The 27,725-nt window shown below is 31.5% G+C and overlaps 1 protein-coding gene across 1 annotated transcript in view; it reads left to right on the top strand.

Moving 5' to 3' along the window:
* Positions 1-27,725, top strand: part of gli2b (GLI family zinc finger 2b) — a 108,757-nt gene that overhangs the window by 4,505 nt on the left and 76,527 nt on the right. Inside the window, exon 2 of the mRNA XM_051123211.1 lies at positions 16,253-16,375. Within this exon, the coding sequence (XP_050979168.1) occupies positions 16,264-16,375 (112 nt within the window). The 5' untranslated portion in view covers positions 16,253-16,263. The remainder of the gene's footprint in view (positions 1-16,252; positions 16,376-27,725) is intronic.

The raw sequence follows: 27,725 nt of genomic DNA, 5'->3' as shown, positions 1-27,725 counted from the left end.
AAATATTAAAAATACACATATTTTTTTATATATATATTTTTATATATATAAAAATGTATATATTTATATTTTATTATTTATATTAATATCTTTTATTATTTATATTCATACATATATATTATTATTATTATTATTAATAACACCAATAATAATTTATTATTAAAATATTTAAAATACACTTATACTATTTTGAATATTAATTATTTTAATATGTATATTTACATATATTATTAAATAAGTGAATAGACAATATAATACAACTAAATAGCCAGTTTATTATGTATTATCTATTATTTTATTATATATATAAAAAAATATTATTTTTAAAATATATTATTAATTAAAAATGTATTTATTTATTTATTTATTGTGGTCTTTCTCTCCATTCAGTTTAGTCTCCAGTAATTGTAAAAAAAAAAAAAAAAAATCTCATATTTGTCTTACAGGGTAACAGATTTAAAGCTGAATTTATTTATGTATTTATTTATATGATATGATATATTAGTATAAGAACATTTTCAGAATATATTTCTAATAACCATAATTTTTATTTAATACATTATTTTATAATGCATTAAGAAATAACAGTTAATTACATAATGTTATATATGTATAGCTAATATATCAAAATAAATACTTAATTTTAAATGTAATTAATGATTATTTTTGACTTTAAAAATATCTATTACATTATTAGTTAGAAATTAAATATTTGTATATGTGACCCTGGACCACAAAACCAGTCATAAACATAATTTTTTAAAAAAATTGAGATTTATACATGTGCAAAAAAATCAAATAATTGAGAAAATTACCTTTAAAGTACATTACCAATCAATAATTAAGTTTTGATCAATTTGCGGTGGAAAATGTACAAAATATCTTAATGGAACATGATATTTACTTAATATCCTAATGATTTTTGACGTAAAAGAAAATTTGATCATTTAGACCAATACAATGTGTTTTTTGGCCTTTGCTTTGACTGTTTTTGTGGTCCAGGGGCACATATAGTATTTATTTTGCTACTTTTTTTATTAGTAATTACCATAATGGTCATTAATAGATATGAAATGTTGCCTAAATTACAGAATGAGCTCTAAACATACGTTTTGGCTTAATGTTCAGCTTTTGGTGTGCGTTGAAAACCTCCCGCTGTACTGAAGAACTGCATTAGAGTGGACTAATTCAACGACTCCGAGCTCTTGGGAAAAGATCCCGCATTCGTGCCTTCGTCAAGCGGAGACAATCACGCGTCAAGCACCATCTCATTACGCAGACTGAAATCAGAGAAAGGCCATCACGCGCCACGAGACGCTTTGAAATCAAAGATCGGCGGGCCGCCGGGGCCAGGAGATGCTCGGCTCGCTATGAGATGTGATGGGGATCCGTAGCGCCTCTCGGCTGGCTTTGATTCGGGACTTAATGAATTCCTGAAGGGATGCGGTAACCGGATGATACTCCTTTAATACCTAAAGAACTCCTGACAGCGGAGAGCCGTGGGTTTATGCGCACGGATCATCGTCGCTGATAGAATCGTGCATGTTTCAGACAAATGCCTGATAGCAGAAAATCCCCGGCGGTTTGTCAAGGGTTTGGCTCGCGGCCTAGCGCCGGTTCAGACGTGTTTAACAGCTCCGGACACGCAGTGCAGATGTTTACATTATTGAGATTCAGTTATTGTAAAACAGACAGTGCTCTGTGGTTTATTTGTCTGCCATTGGAGCACGTTTGCTCACCGTTAGGTCCGGGCGATGACACTTTGTTAGGCCTTTGCGATCACAGGGTTGGAGGTCAAGACCTGCTTGAGTCTGCTGGTTTTTCTCTGTAACTACAGATACTTAAATATCAACTTTCTGTCAGATGTTTCTCTAAAAATAGACCCAAATGTCACTTGATAAGATCATTTGATGAGAAATGGTTGAGTTCATGGTGAAATCTCTGACTTATCATTGCAGACTTTGGTGTCTTGGAAAATTTGAAAGATAAGGAAAAGTTTCAGACGTTATTGAGATCTGAGATATTATTTTTTTATTTTATTTTATTTTATTTTATTTTATTTTATTTTATTATTATTATTTTTTCATTTCATTTCATTTCATTTTTATTTTATTTTATTTTATTTTATTTTTTAAATTTATTTATTTTATTTTATTTCGTTTTTATTTTATTTTATTTAATTTAAATATAACAGTATATTTAAAATGTCAAGAATAAGATTTCAAAATAAAAGCAGTTTGCATTTAACATTATTTAATAATATGTTTTAAAATAAATTATATTAATTTTTACTTGTATAATATAATGTTGTTAATAATATTTTCAAAATATATTTATAATAATCAAAATTTTAATAATAATAATATATAATAATTAATAATAATATTTATTTTATTTCTTATTTTTATTTATTTTAATTTAAAATAAAAATCATGATTATTTTGTAATGTGTGCATAAAAATGTGAACTTTTTTTAAAACTAAAATATACATATTTTTATTTATTTTAATTTAGAATATTACATTAATGTTTTTTTATTTCTTTCTATAATTTATTGTATAATACATGCACAAAATTGTTAGAATTTATTAAATATGAAAATGTAGAATTTATTTATAATTTATTCAAATATATTATATAAATATACTTTATAATATATCATATTATTTGTAATTTGTACAAATTTTATTTTATAATAAATACGCAAAAATTTAAATATATTTTAATATTTTTTATTGTTTACTATGTGCAAAAACAGCTAGAATTTTTAATATACAATTTATATACTATATAATAATAAAAATATATATGAAATTATTGTATTGCTATATACGAAATATGTTTTTAACAATAATAATGTTATATAATGTTCACATAAACAGCTATCATTTTTAGTTTAGAAATATTTTATAAACATTATATACAATTATACATGTATATAATTTATAATTGAACATATAATTGAATTTATAAATGAGCATGTTTATTTTCACTTTAATAGTAATTAAAAGAACCTATTCATTGCCATTCAAGTGAAATTACTACACATTTGAGCGTGAGAAAAATGCTCGTTTTAGAAGAAAATTTCAAACAGAAATCTTCAGTTGTTAATATTTTACAGTTTACTTTTAAAATACATTAACATTTAAATCAGCTTTTCAGCTTGAGTGTAAACTACTCTCAGCCACTGCCGTCTCAACACTAAAAGCTGACACAACCACCCGTGTAAGTGGTTGAGAAGCCGGTAGAAGAGGCTCCTCGCTGCTCAATAACAACAGAGAGGAAGTTTACATTACAGTGCTGGTGTCAAAGCACAAGTGTCTCTTAAAAACACCATTTGGCCGGCGGATCAAAGCGTGCTGTTAAAAACCCCCGTGACGTCCGTCGCCGAGGCTCATCCCGCCGCGGGCGTCTGGAGCCGCGGGCCGTGCGGCGGTGGCACATGCGAGATGTAATGGCTTTGACGGCTGATTTAAGAAGACGGGAGGAATCCTCCGGCCCTGAACTTCAGCGGGGGCTGCAATCGCAACATCTGTTCGGCATTGGCCTGCTCCGATGGAGATCGTCCACAGGATATTGCACTTAGCAGCGGGGGGTGTGATCTGAGCCGCGGGGCTCCGCTATCACCCAAACTCACTGAAACCGCATTAGACTATGGAAGGCCGACAGGGTCAAAAGTCTTTAAACTGAACATGTGGAATTTGTTTTGAATGCGATTTTGAATGTGCTTCTGTATGTGTAGAAAATATCTGAAAAACATTTGAACGTGTTTCTCAATGCTTGCATTGAGAATATTAATATTTTCAAAATATATTTATAAAATCGTAATTTTAATAATATGATAATAATATAATAAAAACGATTTTTTGAATTATTTATTTTTTTTCATTTTAAAATAAAAATGATTACTATTTTATAATGTGTGCATAAAAATGTAAATAATTTATATAAACAAAAATATACATATTTTATTTGATCATTTATTAACATTAATATATTAAAATGTAATTTTAGAATATTACATTGATTTTTTTATGTCTTTATATAAGTTATTGTATAATATATGCATGATGTAGAATGTAGAATTTATTTTATCATTTATTCAAATATATTATATAAATATAATTCATAATATATTATATTATTTGTCATTTTTTACATACTTTATTTTAGAATATATACACATTTTTTATATATATTTTAATGATAATATATAATAATAATAATAATAATATATAACAATAAAATGTTGTTTATTTTATTTATTATTTTTATTATTTATTTATTTTATTTTAAAATAATTATTTTATAATGTGTGCATAAAAATGTAAATTTATAAAAACAAAAATATACATATTTTTATTTTATAATTTATTAACATATCTTAATATATTAAAATGTAATTTAGAATATTACATTCATATTTTTTTCTTTAACTGGAAATTTTGTAAAAATAAATGTTTTTTGAATTATATTCTATAAATATAATAAATATAGTTTATAAAATGTCATATTATTTGTTTGTTTTTTTACACACTTTATTTTATAATATATGCACAAAAATCTAAAATATATTTTAATAATAATTTTTATTGTTTAATTTAATGTTTTTATTGTGCAAAAACATATATACTAAATATGTCCGAACTAGGGGATATAAACTTGCATTTGCGAGAAAAAAGTCAGATTTGTAAGATAAAATAAATAAATGTTGTGTAAACTGTTAATATTAATAGACTTAAATATAATGTCATGCTGTAACTGTAGAGTTAATGTATCATTGTGTTGCATATGTAAATATAATCTCAAATTTCTTACATTCTGTTTAAAGACTTTTGACCCTGTCGGCCTTCCATATGGAGCCTCGGTCCCGTCCAGACTCACGTGAGTCACTGCTGTCTGCTAATGTCTCGTTTGTAACTCCAGCGATGTCTCCTGATGTCCACCGCTTGTGACTCAGCTTCACTCGCTTATGAGTAATATTCCCTGGAATTTGCTAGTTATTATCCTGACGGACTCAAGCTCTGTAAATCAAAGAGGAATGCAATAGTCTGTCGAAACGATACAGAATCGGCGGCTCTGATGCGTCACGTGATTCGTGAAAATTCAACTCCACTTTTTTTTCTTTTGAAAACTCCAGTCATTTTTGTCAGCCGTTACAAGAGTTGAAATCATCAACTTTAAACTTTAAATATATATATGTAAATATAACATATTCATTTAAATATATATGAATATGAATAGAAAGAAAATTAGTAAATTGATTCATAAATAAATTAAAAATGCCATGTATACCGTTCCAAATAGTGTGTGTATATATGTATTAAAACATTTAATGTACATTTTTTAAAAATATATGCTTAAATACGTAACACATTTTATGTGTATTTATTATCTATTAAAACTTAAATATCAATTAATTAATTCATTGATAAAAATGCCTATATATATATATATATATATATATATATATATATATAAAATGTATGTATATAAAATGTAAAAATAAATTATCTATTAAAACTTAAACGTTACATAATTAATTAAATATATATATATATAAATTGATTAATATATATATATATGTTTTGTGTGTGTGTGTGTGTGTGTGTATATAACTATTTATAAATATAATGTACATTTAAAAATATAGAATTAATTATGTAACACATTTTATGTGGTGTGTGTATGCATTTATGTTATATATTTCAACTAAATGAATTAATACCTTGATTAAAAATGGCAATATGTAATATAAAAAAACTATATATATGTGTGTGTGTGTGTGTGTGTGTGTATTTTTCTATTATATATATATTTTTTAAAAAGTGCAAATATATTTTTAAGTATATATATATATATAATATATTATTTACAAATATATTGTACATTATTTATTTTATAAACAATTTTATTTTTATATATATATATATGTATGTTATATATTAAAGAATAAACATTTAAACTAAGTAATATATGTTTTGTAATTATTAAAAAAACATTTTATTATATGTTGTGTGTTTTATATGTTTTTTAAAAATATATTTATGCATGGTATTATGTTTATTTTTTTTTGCATTCATATAGACTTTTACAGGCGATCTAAAAATCAGAAATCTCGATATAAACTCAAACATTTCTCATCGGATTCTCACAAGACGATCTTTGTTTCCCTTTGACTCGTTTATGTTTTTTTACGTCTCTTAAGGAACATTGAGACAAAGTTGAATCTTGACAAGTGCAAACTCCTTAAAGTCTAGTGAGCGATGAAAGATGTTTTCCTGTAGGAATCTTCCATCTGAACGGATGAGTCTGAGATCTTTCGCTGTGTGTGATGAAGTGTGGAGTTCGTCTCTGTGTGTTTGTGCGTTTGTAAGATCCACGAAGCTGAGGAAACGCACTTCAGCCCAACGCTTGAAGGATTGCGGCGCTTGAGCGCTAGCGAGAGATCTGGGATTTGGCTCGGTGACCTTTCAGGGTCTGTCAGAGTCATTTGTTTGTGGGACGGCTGCGCTGTAATTATTCAGCAGGGGTTCGGTGAGTAAATCAGTGTGAGGAGCCAAACGGCTCTCCTGAAACTCAGCGCACCTGCAGCATGGAGACATTCGTTTCTGAGACGTCTCGCTCCTTCAAACCCCACCCGTCCTCGTGGATTCACTTCTAGGACTAAGATGCTTTTTTTCTCTCTCTCTCTCAGTTTCTCAGACTGAAGTTGCACACCGAGTGTGTTTGATGTGTTCATCCGTGTTGTTTTTTAAGATTCATCTCCACTAATTATGTGGGCATGAGTGTTTTTCATCTTGTGCTCAAGATGAATAAAAAGTTTTTGTACTTCTTTAGTATTTTTTAATGCTGTGCATAAAACTAAAATCGTTGCTAAAGCTCTTACATGCATTGCACCGCGATTGCAAATCAAGTTCAGACTAATGTTGCAATGTTATTTTGAGATGCTATTATCAATTTTATTAATATTTTGAATGAGTTATTATTTTCTATTTTCGTTTTCATTTTAATTATGAGGTTTTAGTAATTTTGTTTTTGTCAAAAACCTACTAGCTATTTCTAGTTTACAGAATTATGCTGAACAAAATATGGTAGAAAGACTTTAATTTATATTGAAACACTGAAAAAATGTCAATACACCAGATTATTAAAGATTTTTATTATTATTATTATTATTATGTTGAATGAGTGAAATAGCTGGATGAGAATTTATTTATTTATTTATTTATTTATTTATTTATTTATTTATTTTCTGTCTTAATATTATGAAAAATATAAAATGTAAATTATTTGTTTAAACGCATATATTTAACATTTAAGTTCAAGCTTTTCCAGAAGTTGGTTTAATACAAAAAATAAACAAATAAGTAAAAATAGTATTTAACAGTATTTTACAGTAAAATTACCTGAAATATAAAAATAGCTGGATATGAATTTATTTATTTAATTTCTGTCCTAATATTATGAAAAATATAAAACGTAAATTATTTGTTTAAACACATATACTTATTTTCCAGAAGTTGAGGTTTAATACAAAAAAATAAATAAAAATATTTTTGACAGTATTTTACAGTAAAATTACCTGAAATATAAAAATTTGTTTGTTTTCTGTCTTAATACTATGAAAAGCGAAAAATAAATAATTATTAAATTATTATACGTTATATAATATTAATATATTATTTATAATTTATACTATTAATTATTTGTTTAAATGCATATATTTAACATTTAAGTTAATATTAAAGTATTTAACATTTATTTATTTATTTTAAGGTTTAATACCAAAAAAAAATTATATTTACCCAAAATTTACAATTAACAATATTTATCAGTAAAATTACCTGAAATGTGAAATGACTGCATGAGACTTTTATTTATTTTTTATTTATTTATTTTCTATCTTAATATTATGGAAAACAATAAATAAATAAATGTAAAATCAATTTTTTGTTTAAATACATATATTTAACATTCAAGTTAACATTTAATATTTATTCATTTCTTATTTATATATTTATTTGTTCTTTCTTTAATTATTCTTAGATATTTATTTATTTATTTATTTATTTTATTATTATTATTATTTTTTTTTTTTTTCAGAAGTTGAGTTTATGTAAAATGTACATTTAAGTTAACAATATTTTACAGTAAAATTACCTCAAATTAGTTTTTCACTATAGCATAAAGGGACTTCAACAGGTTTTACTGTTAAAATTACAATGATTTTTACAGCATTGTCTAAGAGCCAACATGGCAGCTGTTTGCAACAGTTTCCACTCTCAGCATTTCTGTTTGATAGACTTTGTTATAGCCCTGTGTGTTGTCTTTGTTTCTTTGTTTTAACTATTTTTGCATGAGAACATTACAGAGGTTTTCTTGTTACGAGCAGCAAAGCAGCACACGGATCCTCTTTGGCCTTTTAAACGCTGCTGTAAGTCGTCGTCTCATAATTACGGTAATTCAGACGCAGTTTCACCCGGAGAACACGCGAGGCCGGAGGACAGGCTCGGGTTTGATAGCAAACAGCTGGATCTCCTCTGGATTTACGGTGCGTTTTCACACAGGAAATGACCTGCGACACATGTGCCCTCGCTAGGGGGCTTTACTGAACAGCTGCCCACCTGCGAATGAGAAAACGCTTCATCCGAAACCTACTCGACACACTGACCTCTTTCAGAAAAGCACAAGTGATTAGACAATGCGTCTGAAGTCCAGATTGAGAGGTTCAGGGTCTGTTTGTTTGCTGCTCATCTTTAGCGGTCGGTTGAAGAATGAGCGGCTAAAACAAACAGGTCGTTGATGTGAGCTCAGTGAGGTCTGGAGGGGGAAGTGTGGAGTTAAGTTGTTCATTATCTTTGGCTGAAGTCTGTATTGTGTCTCTGATGGCTGTTCAATGGCTGTTTGTGTATCTGAAGACACCAGCGGAGATCAGCGTTATTTGCTCTCGGAGATCCTGCGGGGCGTCAGAAGCTCATTAGAAATGTAAATGACGATTGTTCTCTGGCGTTATGCGTTACAATAGCTAATTAACAATTCTTAAGGGATTTATTTTATTTGAAAAGTAGTTTGGTTAGTATATAGAGCTGACTGAAAAGGAAGGATGATGCTTAATATATCTCAGTATTTATTTATTTATTTATTTGTCAAAGTTTCCTCATTTATTTTTTTAATGTTTTTTTTTTTTTAAATATTTATTTATGTATAATTAATGAACAGTTACTATTTTAGATCGACAAACTGTCTTTTACAAGATTTCCATTTGTAATTAAAGTTAAATAAAATAAATAAATAAAAAAAAAAAATCAAAAATTCATTTTTTTTTTTAAAAAGTAAATTTTTATTTTTAATTTGACTATAAAGTAATTGTGTTTTTAATTTAATACTCTCTTTTTTATTTTAACATATTACCCCAGTTTATTATTATTTTTATTTTAAAAATAAAAAACTAAATAAATGAAGTCCAATGATATTATTATCACTATTATTAATGTATTTTTCACCAGGCTAAAAAACGTATGCGCACCCCTGGATAAAAATCATGTTAAATAATAAATATTTAATATGAATTATATATAATATTTTAAGTAACTTACATCACTTAAATATCTAAATATTATATATTTATTTGTAAAATCGTTCATTTATTTATTTAATATATTTAATAATATTTATGTATATAATTAAAATAAGTTAATATCATTTCAATATGTTAATAAATATTATATATATTAATATTTAATATTAAGTAATATTAATATTTTAAGTAATTGACATCATTTAAGTATCTAAATAATATTTTTGTTTAATAAATAATCTAAATAATATTTAATTTAATATGATGTTTGTAATACTAATAATAATAATATTAATTATTTAATTATTTGGTATAGTATAGAATTCATTATACATTATTTCCCGTATAGATTTATTTGTAAAGTCGTTTATTTATTTAATTTTATTTATTTATTTATTTTATTTAATATATTAATAAATATTTAATATAATAATATTTAATATTAAGTAATTTAAATATTTAAATAATATGAATAGAAAATAGAAATATATATATATTATAAATAAATAAATAAATAAATATAATAAATATTGCAATTATTTAAATATTTAAAATAATAATAATTTTAAAATATTAATTTAAAATGATTTATATAATAATAATGTCTAATAATATAATAATAATCTGTCTATATTATTCAGTCCAGAGATTGTGAATATTTGAGATTTAATGAATCATTAAATCAGAGTTTTAAATCAGTTTATTTTAGTTGAATGGTGAACTGTGAAATGTCTTTGTTTGTGGTAAATTCTCACTGATGTTTGAAGCTTTAATCCTTTGATCACAGACTTTCTCACTTACCGTCAGCAGCTAAACAAAAGCTTTTAACCACACGACTGCTGAGAGAAAGACATGAACTGATCTCAGGTCAGAGCTGTTATTTCAGTGGCTGTAATTAACGAGGTGGGCTGGTAAAGCGGGAGTTCATTTGCTCGACTGATCTGTGCTAATGAATAAGACGACGTCTTCACAGATTCACAGAGAAACGCCGCTCACACCTGTTCGAGCCGCTCGTAAAGAACACACACATCCGTCCGTCAGACGTCTTCAAGAGCCAAACAAACCAGACAAAGGTTTAACAGACTCCACTGGACGAAGTTTGAGCCGCTGGAGTTCATAGATGAAGTTTTTCCATCAACTTTTTGATCAGTTTTTTAGCTTCACTTACATAGTACATTCAAATAATAATTTAGCATTGCTTTTAGCAATCATGTGTCTTTCTGACCAGTTTTAGTTTATTTTTCATTAAATGCAAAAGGAGATTTTTAGTGTTTACAATGAATTTCTGAGGTCTTCTGTGTCACACATTGAAAGTGGCTTGTGATTTATACTGTCAAGTGCTGGAAAAAAAACACACAAAATTGATTAAATATCATGTAATTTGTCCTTGTGTGTTATATTGGAGGAAAATAACACAGAATATGTGTCAAAATATTTTTTTATTCTGTCAAATTCTATATATAATTTCTATACATTTATTTATTTGCTCATACATTTATTTATGTTTTATTTATTTATAAAATTATATATTGAAAATTAAATAGTATGAAAATAGGTTCTAACATTAACAAATAATTTTAATAATAATTATTATATTAAATATTTTAAATAAATTAAATAATTAGATTTAAATGTAATAAATAAATTATATTATATATTAAAATTAAAATATAAAAATAGGTTTGAGCATATATTTTCAACATAATATATAATATTAATAATAATTGTTATTTTAAATAATTTTAGACTTTAAGTTAAAAAAATAAATGTAATTAGTAGTAATTATTAGTAGTATAGTTATATTAAGTGATTATATACTCTTAGTCTCTATAACAATAAATATATAAAAATCATATTATGTTAATAATTAAATATTGTTAAATAACAATAATATTTGTAGTAATTATTGTAATTATTCTGTGATTATTTAATGTAATTATTCTTCTTAATAATATTAATAAAAATAAATAAAAATAATATATATTAATAATGAAATATTTTAAAATATTTAATTTGTGTATCATAAAAATAAATATTTGTAATAAATAATAAATTCATTTAAATTCTTTATTTAAATACTAAAAATATTTTTTAGCTTTTGCAATGAATGTCAGAGGTGCTTTTTCAAGATATGTGTATATTGTTTTGTTTTGTTTTGTTTTTTTCTTGTTAATAGACAAAAACAAAAGTAGTAAACATGAAGATAAAGATTAGAGACTGTACAAATAAAATAAAGGAGCCTGGGAGTACAGGACATATACAATAATCTTAGAAAGGAAAATATATATAAATTCTTAAAAGCACATGAATGTAAAAATGAGGAATTTCTCCATGTCATAGAAATGTCTTGTGATTTATGTTGTCAGGCTGCAAACAAAGCATAAAGATGAGTCCTTGTGTGTTATTTTCTGAAGTTATATGATGCTGTTACACTACACTGATCATTTTTGGAGGTCAAAAGTTCAAGTGAAATGTTCAGTGTAAGCAATGGAGGACGTTAAATCACAGGAGTCTTGTGACTGTGGCGGTTAAAGCGCGGTCAGGATCGGCGTGAGGCCTGTTGTTAGCGTTAGCTTTCGTGACCATCTGTCTGTTTGGTCTTTGACACCCGTGTTATCCCGTCGTACGGGTCCCGCGGTGATCACGCGGCTCCGGGCTCCGCAGGGGGCGTCTCTTTGACCCGCGCCGTCCCGTCCCGGGATCTCTAATGCTCTTTATGCTCACAGAGGTGTTCGTCTTTCACTCATTTCAGTCAAACCGCAAGGACAAAGACTCAGAAACCCACAGTGTGACGTACAGTAGAGTACACTAGATAGATCACATCGGTGCTGTCTGTTAAGTGTGCGCTAGGACTGAGAGATACGATGGTTAAAGTTTAGTCAGCTCTTGTACTGAATTCATGATTCTGGTTCTGTCTCATAATACAAAATTATTTTGACTCTTTTTTGATTTATGTCAGGCTGATTCATCATACTTCATTTAAAATATGTTTTTCTTACTTAAAAAAAAAAAGTATTTAAATTGCATTCAATTTAAATGTAAGTAAATGCAATTAAATAATGAATAAATTCATAATAATAATTAAGTAATTTAAATTATTTATTTAAAATAGCAAATATAATTTGTAGTAATATTTATGTAATATTTAATACAGTTATTCTGTAATTATTTAATATAGTCATTAAATCAATTTCATTAAATGCAAAAGGAGATTTTTCAATTGAAACATCATTTTACTTAAGTATTTAAATTGCTGGTTTATCAAAATTAGGGTTACGAATAAACCAAAATAAACTGAGTAATTAAATTATTGTCAAGCTGTGGAAAAAGCACAAAAACTGATCAAATATCATAGAAATTCATTGTTGTGTATTCTTGGAGGAAAGTAAGCAAAACAGGGTCAGTATGTGTGTAAAAATATATTTTTATTCTGTCAAATTCTATATATAATACATTTTTATTTATACAATTATTTGTATTATATTTAAAAAAATAAATATTTTGAAAATAGCTTCAAGCTATAATATTTAATATTAATTATTATTATATGTAATATTTTCAGTCAATTAAGTAATTTAATTTAAATTAAAAAATAAATTATTTAATTATTTATATTATATAAATAGGTTATTAATAATTTTACATTTAATATTTTAAATTAAATCTTAAAATATAAATTTTAAAATATAAATCTAATTAGTAGTAATTATTTTGTGATTATTCATTCTTAGTCTCAATGAAAATAAATATATACAAATCATATTATGTATTAATAATTAAATATGGTTAAATAATATAATATTTGTAATTATTCTGTGATTATTTAATGTAAATATTCTTCTCAGTAAATATAAATAAAAATCATATATATTAATAATGAAATATTTAAATATTTAATGAATAAACCAAAATAAATTGAATGATTGAACTATTCATTAATTTAAATAATATAAATAATTACTTATGTAATTTAATTTTTTATTTATTTAATTTAGTAATTAAAATTCTTTATTTAAGATGGTAAATATAATTTGTAAGAATGATAATTCTATAATTATTGAATATAATCTTTTTTTTTAAATTAAAAATAAGTATTTAAATTGGGGTTAATAAACCTAAGTGAATTGAATAATTGAATTATTAATATAAAATACAAAACTTAATTTAATTATTTGATTTATTTGATTAATTTAAATCTTTATTTCAAATAGTAAATATAATTTGTAAGAATGATAATTCTATAATTATTTAATATAATCATTAAATCATTTTTACTGAAGTATTAGGGTTAAAAAAGTTTTAAAAAAAAATCTTAAATATAAAATCAGAATTAACATTTTTTTTGTTTGTTTTTGTTTTTTTAATTCAAAAATAAATATATAATGATACATACTATCATTCAATAGTTAGAAATAGTTTTTTTTATTTGATAGAAGTCCTTTTGCATTATTTGATCAAGAAATATTGCAAAATATTATTACAGTTTAAAATAGCTGTTTCCATGCAAATATATTGTAAAATGTCATTTATTTTGGTGATGCAAAGCTGAATTTTGAGCATCAGTGTCACATGATCGATCAGAAATCTTTCTAATATGCTGATTTGCTGCTTGATTATTCTTCCAAAAACATTAGAAATGGAATGATTCCAAACAGCCAGTGTTTTACAATGTATTACAATGATATAAAACAAAGTGATGTAAGATTTTGGCCGCAGCATGAGTTTAAACTGCCAGCATGAGGAATATTCGCAGCTCAGATTCTCCGATTGTAAAGACGGATGCTGTGATTTCAGTGCAGGATGAATGTAAAGGTGAATGTAGGGTCAGATAACTGGCTTACGGGATTTATGGAGCGTTTTCATCATCCTGACGGCAGCGTTACGCCCTGATTTGGGCCTGTAAAATTTATAGCCTTAAAAACTATGAGAGGATGATGACGACGTCAAGATGTTTTAACTCAATGCAATGCATGCGCTGATGAAAGAGCAGGAATATGAGCTGGATTCAGGCTGACTGTATAGAGGTGCATTCGGTTTGTGTCGGCGATAGTCGGTGCCCGCGGCCGTGTGGAGCATCGCTGTTGGCGAAGGAAAGCGGAAACAGATGCCGTCCAGGATCACGCGTGTGTTCCTCCGTTAATCGGCTTACCTTGCATTAAACACCGAGAGAACGAGACGGCTGAGTGACTAAACAAATCTGCTTCTGTTCACTCAAGCCATTTCAATAAAGCCGGGATGCAGAAGACCGAGTCCTGGGTTTATGATTTAGATCAGTTGTATGCGTATTGATCTGTGGTCAAGCATCACTGTTAGTATTGATCATACTTGATGGGTTGAGTTAAACTAACCTCTAACACTGGTAAAGTTCAGTGTGCGTCGTCTTGCAGTGTATTTTTATAATAAGATCAGAATGTCAGATTTGAGGTTGGACCCTTTAAATGAAGAAGTAAGCAAACAATCAGAACACCCTAGACAATGCATAGCAACGCCCTGACAACCACCTAACTGTTGTTATATTATGTTATATATTTCATATGGTTTCATAGATATATATATATATATATAATATTTTCATGTTAATTTTATTTTTGTTTCATTTTTAGTAGTTTTGTGTATTTATTGTATTTGATTATTTTTCATCTATTTTATTTGTATGTATTTTTTTATTTTATTTCATTTTATATTTTAGCTTTTTATTTCACATATTAAAATTTTATTTCATAATTTACCTTCTTTTCGCTTAGATTTTTATTTCATTTTTTCATTATTTTTTCATTTCATTATTCATTTTTATATTTAATATTTCTTTCTTTTTTATATTTAATTGCATTTCATTTGATAATATTTTAATATGTTTTATTTTATGTATTATTTTGTTTTTTATTTTATAATTAATTTCATTTTATTTATATTTTTATTTCATTTTTAAAATTTTATTTTATATTTTTTCATTTTATTTATATTTTAGGGTTTTTTTTCATTTTTGATTTTATATTATTTTTATACATTTTATATATTATTTTGTTTTATTTATATTTATTTGTTATTTTATTTATCTTATATTTAATTTCATTTTATTTTTAGATATTTATATATTGTTTAAGTTTTAATTCCATTCTTCTCATTTAGATTTTTATATTTTATTTCATTTTTCAAATTTTATTTTATACATATTTTTTTCATTTCATTATTATTTTGTGTTGTATGTTGTTTTATATTTTTTATATTTAATTTAATTTTATATTATTTTTATATATTTTATGTATTTTTTATTTGTATTTATTTATTTTTCCCTTATATAATTTAATTTTATTTCTAATATATTTTATATATATTTATGTATTTTTATTTGTATTAATTTTATTTATCTATTTTTTCGTATTTTATATTTTCTATGTGTAATATATGTACGCGTGTGATTTAGTTTTTTATTTAATTTTTTGATATTTATTTGCATTTAATTTTATAATACTTTTATGTTTTATATTTAATTTAATTTTTATTTAAATCTTTTAGATTTTGTTTCATTTTATTTTAAATATTTTATTTTATATTTTATTTCATTTTTAGTTAATTGTACATAATATTTCTTTCGGATTTTATTTCTTTGCTCTGCTTTATTAATACATTTCCATGCATATTTTAGATGACACCTCTGTCTCTCTCTCACAGAATACATCAGAATGGAGGCCAGCGTTCCCACCACCGAGAAGAAGGACTGTAAGACGTCTTCTCTGGATGGAAACAGCTTCAGCGAGCTGCCCAAAAAACCTTCCCCATCATCCCTGGCCAGAGGTACGAACCCGTCCGCTCGCTTTCCCTTCCTACTTTTCCAGTGATTTTCTCAAATCTCATTGGTGCATATGTATATTCAAATTCGCTGCATCATTGGTTCTTGCAAATCACGTGACCAATTGCATCGCACACAGTTTAAATGAGATGTAAGCAGATGATGTTTTGAGTCTTTCTAAGGTTATTTATCACACCAGACGAGAGCTTAAAGACTCCAGTGAGCCGAGAAAGAGAATATGCCCATGAAATATGCATTTTAAAGATAAAATATGGCGCTCGCGGTGCCGGCCGTCCCTGATAAGCCGGGCCGAAAGCCCACGAGAGTCAAAGGTGAGGCTCCGTCGGGCCTGATGTGAATCCTAAATGCACGTTCATTAATAGCAGGCGACCACGAGTCGCCCTCGTGCAAACGACACGTAACGACGGGACGAGCCGAGGGCTTTTAGCGCCGTGTTTGCTCTGAGATTAATCAAGACTTACACGCACGCGGACGAACGGACGGATAGAAAGCGCTCGAGCATGTTTAAAACATGTCTTTAGGACCGCGATAAAAGCGCTGAATAATGAGGCCCAAAGACCTTGTTCGTTCCTCCAGAGTATAAGTGTTATGAATTAGTTAAAATGGCAGCGGCGGACGACACGTGCCAACGTCCACCTTTGAAATGGAAATACCTTTTGGTTTTGGGGCTTTTTTTCAAGATTCATGAAGGAATTTGGTGGCCTGCCATTGTAAAGGAAAGAAAAATCCATGATTTGTTGAAGAAAGGAGCGGAAAAATAGGCCACACAGTGGCAACAAGACAGTTGAACGGCATAATTCATAGACTGTGATTTTCACTCCTACATGATTCATATGATTCGTTTTGAACCGCGGGGGGAAATTATGACCGAGACTGAAGTCGAAGTAGAATTTGAGATCCTAACTTTGTTTGATCCAACTAAGAAACGCTATTGAAGGCATCAGATGGAGGTTTTATAGCTTGGATTTTTCTCTTTCGTTGCTCACGAGGCAGTATTCGATATTACTGAAAACTTGCTCTCAGATGTTTTTTCTCAGGTTTCTTAAGAAGAACAGATGTGTTGTTGATATTTTAGGAGTTTAAAGCTGTAAAAGTCATGATGAGAAGTGTTTGAGATCAATTTGAGACGTAATCTTGGCACTTTGAGACATTGTTGAAACTCTAGAAGACAAAAAAACATTAAAACTCCATTCGGCTGTTGAAAGATTGCATTTTAGTAGATAGATGAAGCTAAAAAAAATTATAAACAAGGATGAGCCCTTTAGTATTAATTAGTGATGTTATTAACTGTTAAAAATAGTAGAAGTAGTAAAAAAAAAAAAAAAGTCAAAAAAGTTGTAGTAAAAATTAAAAAGATATTTGGCTGTTGAAAAAAAAAATACATTTTAGTAGACACACTATTTTAAAATATTATTTATTTATTTTAAATATTATTAAATATTATTCATTTTTAAAAAGGGATGAGCCCTGTAATATTAATTAGTGTTCTTATTGTTGAAAAAAAAACTTCAGTAAGAAAAACAAAAGGAACTTTTTAAAAATGATTAAAATAAATACATTAAAAAAAATAAGTAGTAAAAAATAGTAATTTAAAAAATGGTAAGTAGTAAACAAAATAGTTTAAAAAAGAAAAAGTATTAAATAAAAATAGTAAAAATTAAATAGAACTCATTATATCTACATTTGGTTGTTGAAAAAGTACATTTTCATTATTTTTTAATATTTATTTATTTATTTAATTTTAAATATTATTAAATATTATTCATTTTTAAAAAGGGATGAGCCCTGTAATATTAATTAGTGTTCTTATTGTTGAAAAAAAAAACTTCAATAAGAAAAACAAAAGGAACAGTTTAAAAAAGGGTTAAAAAAAAAGTAGTGAAAAATAGTAAGTAGGGGGAAAAAAGTAGTTTAAAAAATAGTGAGTAGTAAACAAAATAGTTTAAAAAAGAAAAGGTATTAAATAAAAATAGTAAAAATTAAATAGAGCTCATTATATCTAAATTTGGTTGTTGAAATAATTTTTTATTATTTTAAAATATTTATTTACATATTATTAAAAAAAATAAGAAAAACAATTAAGAAACATTAAAATATTTTTTTATATTTTTATTTAGTATAATTATATTATATTATATATTATTATATATTATAATTATATTAATTTTATTTTATTTATGTATTCCACTTTAAAATTGATTAAATATTGAGCCCTGCAATATTAACTAGTGTTCTTATTGTTAAATAAAACTTAAATAAATAAAAAAATAATAATTATAATAAATCTAAACATTACATAATACATTATTATTAGACGAAAAACTAAAGAAACTATTTAAAATAAATAAAATAAACAAGTTTGATTTGAAAGACTGTTTAAAACTGTAGTATACATAAGTATTAAAAACAAAAACAAATAAAATGGCAAGACCCATTTATAAATATAAAACTATAAATATAAACAAACTATAAATATAAAAATACTGAAATATATTTATATAAAATTATATTTATTTAAAATGTAACTAAAATGAACCAAAATTATTTTTTATTAGATGCTTAGTATTTAGTATCATATTTAGTTTGTTTTAAAATGTTTCTTGTTTTGCTATGTATTTCATATTTTATTTTTTATTTTTATTATATTTTAATTTAATTTTGTCATTTTATTTGTTGTACGTTTTATTTTATTTAATTTTTTATTTAGTTTTTATCTCTTTTATTATATATATATTATTTCATTTAAACTGAATTAAAACTGCATGTATTTAGGGAGCAATTGCAAGCTATGCCAGACAGTCTTAAAATACATTTTCTTTATTAACCTCATTGCCGTATAAGAGAAACAACTGAGCTCTTACAGAGATCTCTCATATGGTAATCTGATTATATACCATGGTACTGAATGCTTGCCATATTCATACACTTTCACACTCAGATCTGGACGTTGCCGATCGCAAACTTTGAGTATCTCAGTGCTTTGGGGTCATCAAACCCCGTCCAGAGAGGAAAGAGTGTGACAGCAGAAGAGAGCGAGCATGTTTAAAACATGTCCGTGGACCCGTGATAAAAGTTGTCTATAATGAGGCCGAAAGAGCTTGTTCTTACCTCCAGAGTATAAATGTTATGAATTAGTGAAGGCGGCCCGTCTGAGACGCTGCCGTAACGCCACCTTTGAAATGCTGATTCTGCTTTCTGATTAATGAAAGACTTTGGTGGCCTGCCATTATTTCAAACAGTCATTAATTGTGTATCAAAGAATGCCATGAAATGGGGACGTTTGTGATTGCAGTGTGAACGCTGTTTGGTTTTCGCTCTGAGAGACTCCGGACGGATGAATATTGAACACGGACTAACAGGTAGTTTTGATTTGAGTGTTTTTTTTAGCAGAAAACCACCGCAAACCCCAGATCAGAACCGCTGAGGGCTTCCAATCGGAGCTGAAACGAATTAAAACTACTTTTAACGAGGCCTGCAGCGCTGTGTTGATAGAAGCTCCTCTGTTTGTTCAGCGTCTGTAGTATTTCTGAATGAAAACGCTTCTGATGTGACTGCGGTCATAGATATTACATAGAGAAATCCTCCTCATAAAATGTGTTCTCTCTTTATGTGTAACCAAAAAATACAAAAAAAATAATAAAATAAAATAAAATAAAAATATTAAATGAAACATAGGTGAAAAGTAGAAACTGAGTTTGTTAAAGGACTAAAATTATTTAAATATGGTATTACTTAATTATTAAAAAATATATATATATATTCAAAATAATAAAATTTTTTTTAAAATGAATTAAAACTATATAGACATTAAAAAATATAAAAGCTCATAATAAAATGACTTAACTTGGCTAAATGGCTAAAATAAGTCTTTTGCACTTATCTTTTTTAAATACTTAAAACTTTTTTGTTTTTAATCAGGAAATCATCCAACGATAATAATAATTAAAACGGTTCTTATTTTCTTTTACTTTAACTTGATGCAGGGAAATAAATACAACTGAAATAAAAATGAAACATATTTAACAAAACTACAAAACGATAAAACTAATAAAAATGACACACAGCGAAATTACTAAAACTTCAACCAAAATTAACATGCCAGCAGAAAATATAAAAAAATAAAATAATATAACAATATTAGATGAAACTGAATAACTGAAATAAGTTTGTTGAAGGACTAAAATTACTTAAATAAAATGTATTTTAAAAATTACTTAATTTATTAAATTAATTAAAGATAAAAGCATGTAATAAAAATTGCAAATTTTAACAAAAATCCTCTTTTGTTCTTAACTTTTTTTAATACTTAATACTTTTTTTTTTCAGGCAAAAACATTACTACATTGAGACAAAATTACTACAACTTTAACCAAAAGAGCAGAAAATATAAAAAATAAAATCTAATTGAAAATATTAACAAAAACTATACTGCTAAAATAACACTGGAAGCTATAAAATAAAATAAAATAAAAAATGAAAAGTAGAAATATTTTATAACTATAAGTATTAAAAAGTATTAAAAAAAGTTAAAAGCAAATAATAAAATGACTAAAATTCAAACAAAAATCATCTTTTGCACTTAACTTTTTTTAATGCTTAAAAAAAATTACATAAAATCTAATTCAAAATATTAACAAAAACTATTCTACTAAAATAACACTGGAACAAATTAAAATAATGTTTTTCATCTTTGACATTTATAACAACAAAATATTTAGAGTTTTTGGCTTAAAAAAAAAGAAAAAAATATGACTTTTTTTCTTGTGTAAAACACAAAAGCAGATATTTTGAAAAAAGTTTCAGTGTTTTGTTTTTGTCCATAATGTTTGGTTATTAGATTTTTCAAAATATCTTGGAAAAAAAAATCATAAATGTTTGTAACAACTTCAGAGTGAGTAAATGATGGCTAAATGTTCATTTTTGGGTTAACTAAACCCAGCTTCAGCAAGAAACGCCAGTCCACATACTAGAAACCAGCATAAACCAGCACGTCTGGAAGTCTAGTCTGGTCTGTTCAGCAGGTCTGGTTTAGTCCTACTCGATCTCTAAATAAATGCACGGCAGTTTAACGGCGGACAGAGGCTCAGCTGTTCGCCAGCATTTGGCGACAGAGCAATTACTTATCGCTTTAATCCGGTTTATTATCCCAGCCCTCAGACTCTGATAAGTGAATATGCAGCGCGGGGCCCGAGAGACGAGGTCCTTGAACCCGGGATCGCATTCCCTGGAGCCCGGAGTCGCCGCGTTTAATATACGGTGGCGTTCGGCGGCTTTACGGTCGGCGTGGAGTTTACAACAGTCAGCGGAGCCGTTGTCACCTAAGTCATGCCCACCGCGAAGACGCCGCTATTAAAGCGCTCTGTTTTACACGCCTGTCCGCCGTTATTTATCCCCGACGCTTTCCTCTCTATCAGAGAACACGGCTAATGCAGACTTTTAATATGTTATTTACACATAAAAAAACAAGCTATTTGTGTGAGGAGGGGAAAATAAATGGGCCGCCGCTCCCCTCGGCTCCGTTATATCTGAGTTTAACAATCTGGATTGCTAATAGAACCATTTATCACGAGAGCCGGTCATTTGTTTTATGTTAGGGGCCTGGGGCCCGCTCTCGCAGACCTCTATGGAAATGCGAGCGCGAATTATGAACCCGAGCTCGACTCGCCTGATTTAAAAGGGAAAACAATGCATGTATTCAATTAAAATGCGAGCAGGTGTCCGAGAGGTGTCTCTGCGGTGCGTTTTACTGACGCCGACGCGTGGGGTTATAAATGCGGTCGGGACGCGAACTCGTGCGCGACGACCTTGGCGAACGGTGCCGTCCGACTGCGATTTGCATGTTGTGTTTACATGGATGCGTTTGGCAGATGCTTTTATCACATTGCATTCGTGATATATCAGTTCATGCATTCTCCGCAGGGCCTGAAATTAACACTTGCCAAACGCCACGTGTGAATTGGTTAGTTGGTTGTTTTTTTTTTGTTTTTGTTTTGTATTAAGTTAAGCAATGCCTGAGAATGAGAGTTATTGTAACTTATAACATGCATTTGTAAATGCAATATGCACCAAATGTCTTCACAAGTTTTTAATGAGAATGAACAATTTCCCTGCAATTTTATGCCAAAATAAAAGCAAAATAAATAAATAAATAATGATTATAATAATAATAATCTAAATTATATATAAAAATATTTTGTCAAAATATAATATAAATAATAAATTGTTATAAATCATATTTATTATATTTATTTATTTAATTTATTATTAGTATTATTATTATCAAATTATTAGTAGTATTATTATTAGTATTAATAATATTAAATTCTTTACGATTCAATAATATTATTGTTACGAATCTAGTCGGTGAGCTGCAGACCGCTCACCACCAGACGTCGCTCTCGCCTTTTTGTCACGCACGGACTGTCACACTACACCCCGGACTACACTCCCCATCAGCCATTGCACTTCACCCCCGTCCAATCAGAGACAGTATAAATACCCCGGTCTTCCTGTCACTCTTCGCCGAGTATCGAATTGTGTTCTTCATTCATACAAAGCGTTTTTCCTTGTTAGTCTGTGTCTAGTTTCCTTGTTTTTGTCCATTCGGAACTCTCGCCTGTCTGACCACTCTTTTGCCTAGCCCTTTACGGATTACGTTCGCCGCTGTATCGACCCTCGCCTGCTATATGGACTATTCTTCACCTTGCTGTCCAAATACCTGTTTGCCGTTGTTTGACCCTGCCTGCCTGACCATGTCTATGTCACGTCCCTTCAATAAAAGTATGCAGATGGATCCGCTCGTCTCTCGTCTCGTTCCCACTGTGACAGAATACTCGGCCACAAAAGAATCCAGCAGCTTTTCACCCGGACATTCGGCAGATATGGACTTTGACTTCACTCTCTTCAGGATCAAACAGGGACAACGTTCACTCAACCAGTACATCCGTGAGTTCTTAGCCCTAGCTAACTATTCTACTCTCCCGGACTGCACCATAATTGAGATCTTTTGTGATGGCGTGAATGAGCCGTTAAAAGCAAGGCTGAGACGCGAGGGTCCGCGCTCTTCGCTAGTGGCTTTCATGAACTTTGCGTTTATGTGTGTGTGGGCTCGCCGTGTACTGTGGGAGTCGCGGAGGAGGAACGCGACAACGCGGACATGGTAGCCGCGAACCCCTCTCGCAGATTGGCGGTCACGCCGGATCGCGACCCCACAAACACGTTTGCCGCCTGGATCGCCCGTGAAATGGCGGCCGTGCAGGAGCGCGCTCAAGCAATGGCGGCGACAGCGGTGCCCGTTCACAAGATGGCGGCAGCGCGCGGCGCGCGCTCACAAGATGGCGGCGACGGCGGAGTCTGTTCACAAGATGGCGGCGGAAACAGAGCTCCGTCACGTCACAGCTGCCATACCAGAGCTAGATGGAGTTACAGCTGCATTTCCTGAGTCAAGTCAAGCTTCCAAGTCAGGTCAAGTTGCAGCTGTACGTCCTGAGTTAAGTCAAGTTCCCAAGTCAAGTCAAGTTGCAGCTGTGTTTCCTGTGTCAAGTCAAGTCAGAGCCATCGCACCTATCTCAAGTCACGTTACAGCCATCTTTCCTGAGCCAAGTACAGTCAAGATGGCTGCCACGCCAGAGCCACTGCACAGGTTGGCCGCCGTCTCCAAGCCACTCCTCAAGATGGCCGTCATCCCAGAGCCGGTTCACAAGATGGCCGCCATCCCCAAATCTGTTCACAAGATGGCAGCCCTCCCACAGCCCGCTCACATGATGGCCCACGTGCTGGACTCACCTCTAATAGCTGTATGGGCAGCCAAGATGGAGCTCCGTCACGTTACAGCTGCTGTTCCTGCAAAAACAAGTCAGGACACCGCTTCATTTCCAGTGTCAAGTCAAGCGTCTCCCAGGCCAAACCAAGCTAAGGCTGCTCTTCCAGAGCCAAGTCAAATTGCAGGTGCATCTTCTGAGTCAAGTCAAGCTCCAGCTGCCACTCCAAGGTCAAGTCAGGCCTCCAAGTCCGGTCAAGCCTTTAAATCCGATCAAGCTTCCAAGTCTGGCCCAGCAACAGGGTCAGGTCAAGACACAGTCGCTGTTCTCCACGAGTCAAGCCAATACACTGCTGTTCTCTACGAGTCAAGCCAACACACTGCTGTTCCTCACGAGTCACGCCAAGTCACAGCTGTGCACCACGAGTTCAGCCAGGAGCCGAGCCAAGTTACTGCTGTTGTTCCAGAGCCAAGTCACGTTACAGCTGTCATTCCCGAACTAAGTCACGTTACAGCTGTCGTTCCTGAAACAAGCCAGGCCAAAGCTGATCTTCATGAGCCAAGCCAGGTCACAGCAGATCTTCGTGAGTCAAGTCCAGTTTCCAAGTCCTGTTTTAATGCAGCTTCAGCCTCCAGTCAAGCTTCAGCCTCCAACCAAGCTTCCGAGTCAGGCCAAGCCAATACTGTGATTCCAGAGTCAAGCAAGTTCACTGCTGCTGCGTCAGAGTCCAGTCAATCCTCCAAGTCACGCAACGTCAGGGCTGTCGTTTCTGAGTCGAGTAAGGTCTCAACCGACATTCCCGAGTCAAGTAAGGTCACAGCTGGTCTCCGTGAACCACGTCAAGTCACAACTGAGCTTCATAAACCTAGTCTTGTCTCGCTCACCCACCCAGAGCCAGGTCTTGTCTCGTCAGACCGCTCCGAGCCTAGTCACGTTTCATCAGACCGCCCAGAGCCCGGTCACGTCTCGTCTGACCACCCAGAGCCTTACCAGGCCTCGTTCGACGGCCCAGAGTCAAGTCATGCCCCGTCCGACTACCCCAAGTCAAGCCACATCTCGTTTGACCTCCCAAGACCACGACCTATCGGGATAGCCAGTGCATTGGGCCCACCACAACCTCCCGCTGCTGCTCTACCTTTAATGGCGATTGCCATCTGGTGTGTGTGGGCTGCACACTGTGCCCCTGAGGCCACGCCTGCTCATAAGTCAGCCCCTGAGGTCGCGTCTGCTCACAAGCCAGCTCCAGAGGCCACGTCTGCTCACAAGTCAGCTCCTGAGGCCACGTCTGCTCACAAGCCTGCTTCTGAGGTCACGTCTGCTCACAAGCCAGCTCCAGAGGCCACGACAGCTCACAAGTCTCCTCCAGAGCTCCCGTCTGGTCACAAGCCTGCTCCAGAGCTCCCGTCTGGTCACAGGCCTGCTCCAGAGCTCCCCTCGGTCGGAGAAGCCGCGCCAATACCTCCTGAGGTGTCAGCTTCGGCTGTAGATCCTCCCTTGGAGGTGGCGTCCCCTTACAAGCTCTCTGCTTCTCCCCCTATTCTGTCTGCCTCCTCTGTCCCTGCTTTCCCCAGGTCCCAGACCGTGACGCGGCCTCCTGCTCCGCCCCGGAGGGCCGCTGCGCCTCCTGCTCCGCCCCGGAGGGCCGCTGCGCCTCCTGTTCTGCCCCGGAGGGCCGCTGCGCCTCCTGCTCCGCCCCGGAGGGCTGCTGCGCCTCCTGTTCTGCCCCGGAGGGCTGCTGCGCCTCCTGTTCCGCCTTCTGTTCCGCCCTGGAGGGCTGCAGCACCTTCTCCCCCTATTCTGTCTGCCTACTCTGTCCCTGCTCTCCCCAGGTCCCAGACCGTGACGCGGATTCCGGCTCCGCCCTGGAGGGCTCTAGCGTCGCCTGCTCTGCCTCCGGCTCCGCCCTGGAGGGCTTCTGCTCTGCCCCGGAGGGTTCCTGCTCCGCCTCCGGCTCTGCCCCGGAGGGCTCCTACTACGCCTCCGGCTCCGCCCTGGAGGGCTCCTGCGCTTCGTGCTCTGCCTCCGGCTCCGCCCTGGAGGGCTTCTGCTCTGCCCCGGAGGGCTCCTGCTCCGCCTCCGGCTCTGCCCCGGAGGGCTCCTACTACGCCTCCGGCTCCGCCCTGGAGGGCTCCGGCGCCTCATGCCCTGCCTCCGGCTCCACCCTGGAGGGCTTCTGTGCCTCCTGCTCCGCTTCCAGCTGCACCCGGGTGGGCTCCTGCTCTGCCGGTCCTGTCTCAATCACCGGGTCCTCCGCAGGGACCTGGTCCTCCAGCCCTTGCCCTGTCTCGCTCCCGCCCCACCACTCCCATGGACTGTTGTTCTGTTGGAGCGTCTGGAAGCCGCTCTTTGGGGGGGGGCTATGTTACGAATCTAGTCGGTGAGCTGCAGACCGCTCACCACCAGACGTCGCTCTCGCCTTTTTGTCACGCACGGACTGTCACACTACACCCCGGACTACACTCCCCATCAGCCATTGCACTTCACCCCCGTCCAATCAGAGACAGTATAAATACCCCGGTCTTCCTGTCACTCTTCGCCGAGTATCGAATTGTGTTCTTCATTCATACAAAGCGTTTTTCCTTGTTAGTCTGTGTCTAGTTTCCTTGTTTTTGTCCATTCGGAACTCTCGCCTGTCTGACCACTCTTTTGCCTAGCCCTTTACGGATTACGTTCGCCGCTGTATCGACCCTCGCCTGCTATATGGACTATTCTTCACCTTGCTGTCCAAATACCTGTTTGCCGTTGTTTGACCCTGCCTGCCTGACCATGTCTATGTCACGTCCCTTCAATAAAAGTATGCAGATGGATCCGCTCGTCTCTCGTCTCGTTCCCACTGTGACAATTATAGTGATTTTTATTTGATATGTTTTGTAATTTGTAATTAACTAATTAGTTTGTTTGCAAAAATTGCAGTTAGATGTTTCCAGTTTTTTAATGAAATAATGCACATAGTTTTTGTTTTATTTTTTAAAATAATATTATTATTATTAATAAATACTTCGTAGTTCAGTAATATTATAGTGATATTTCTTTGACTTCTTTTCGTAATTTGATAAAATAATAACAAATAATGTATTATTATTATTTAACTCATTTAAAATATAAACATTATGAATAATAATAATCAATCATTATTATAAAATGTAAATTATTATTATTATTATTAAATATTTTACAGTTCAGTAGTATTATAGTGATATTTCTTTGCTTCGTTTTGTAATTTGTAATTAATTAATTAGTTAATTAGTTAATATTTTCTGAAATAATGGACACAAAAATGCACCTACTACAAATAATAATAGTATTAATATAAGTAATATGCTGTATACATTAAAAATATTATTATTAGTATTATAATTATTATTAAATACTTTATAGTTCAGTACTATTATAGTGATATTTCTTATTATTGATTTGTTTTTTTTATAATTTGATGAAATAATAATACATAATTTATTATTATTATTGTTATTAAACTAATAATCATAATAATTTACATTTTTATAACAATGATGATTATAAATAATAATAATCATTGTTATAAAAATGTAAATTATTATTATTATTATTATTA

Source organism: Labeo rohita, chromosome 11 (genome assembly GCF_022985175.1).
Source record: "Labeo rohita strain BAU-BD-2019 chromosome 11, IGBB_LRoh.1.0, whole genome shotgun sequence".
NCBI lineage: Eukaryota > Metazoa > Chordata > Actinopteri > Cypriniformes > Cyprinidae > Labeo > Labeo rohita.
The sequence above is the reverse complement of the archived record's forward strand: the minus strand, read 5'-3'. Positions and strand labels throughout refer to the sequence as shown.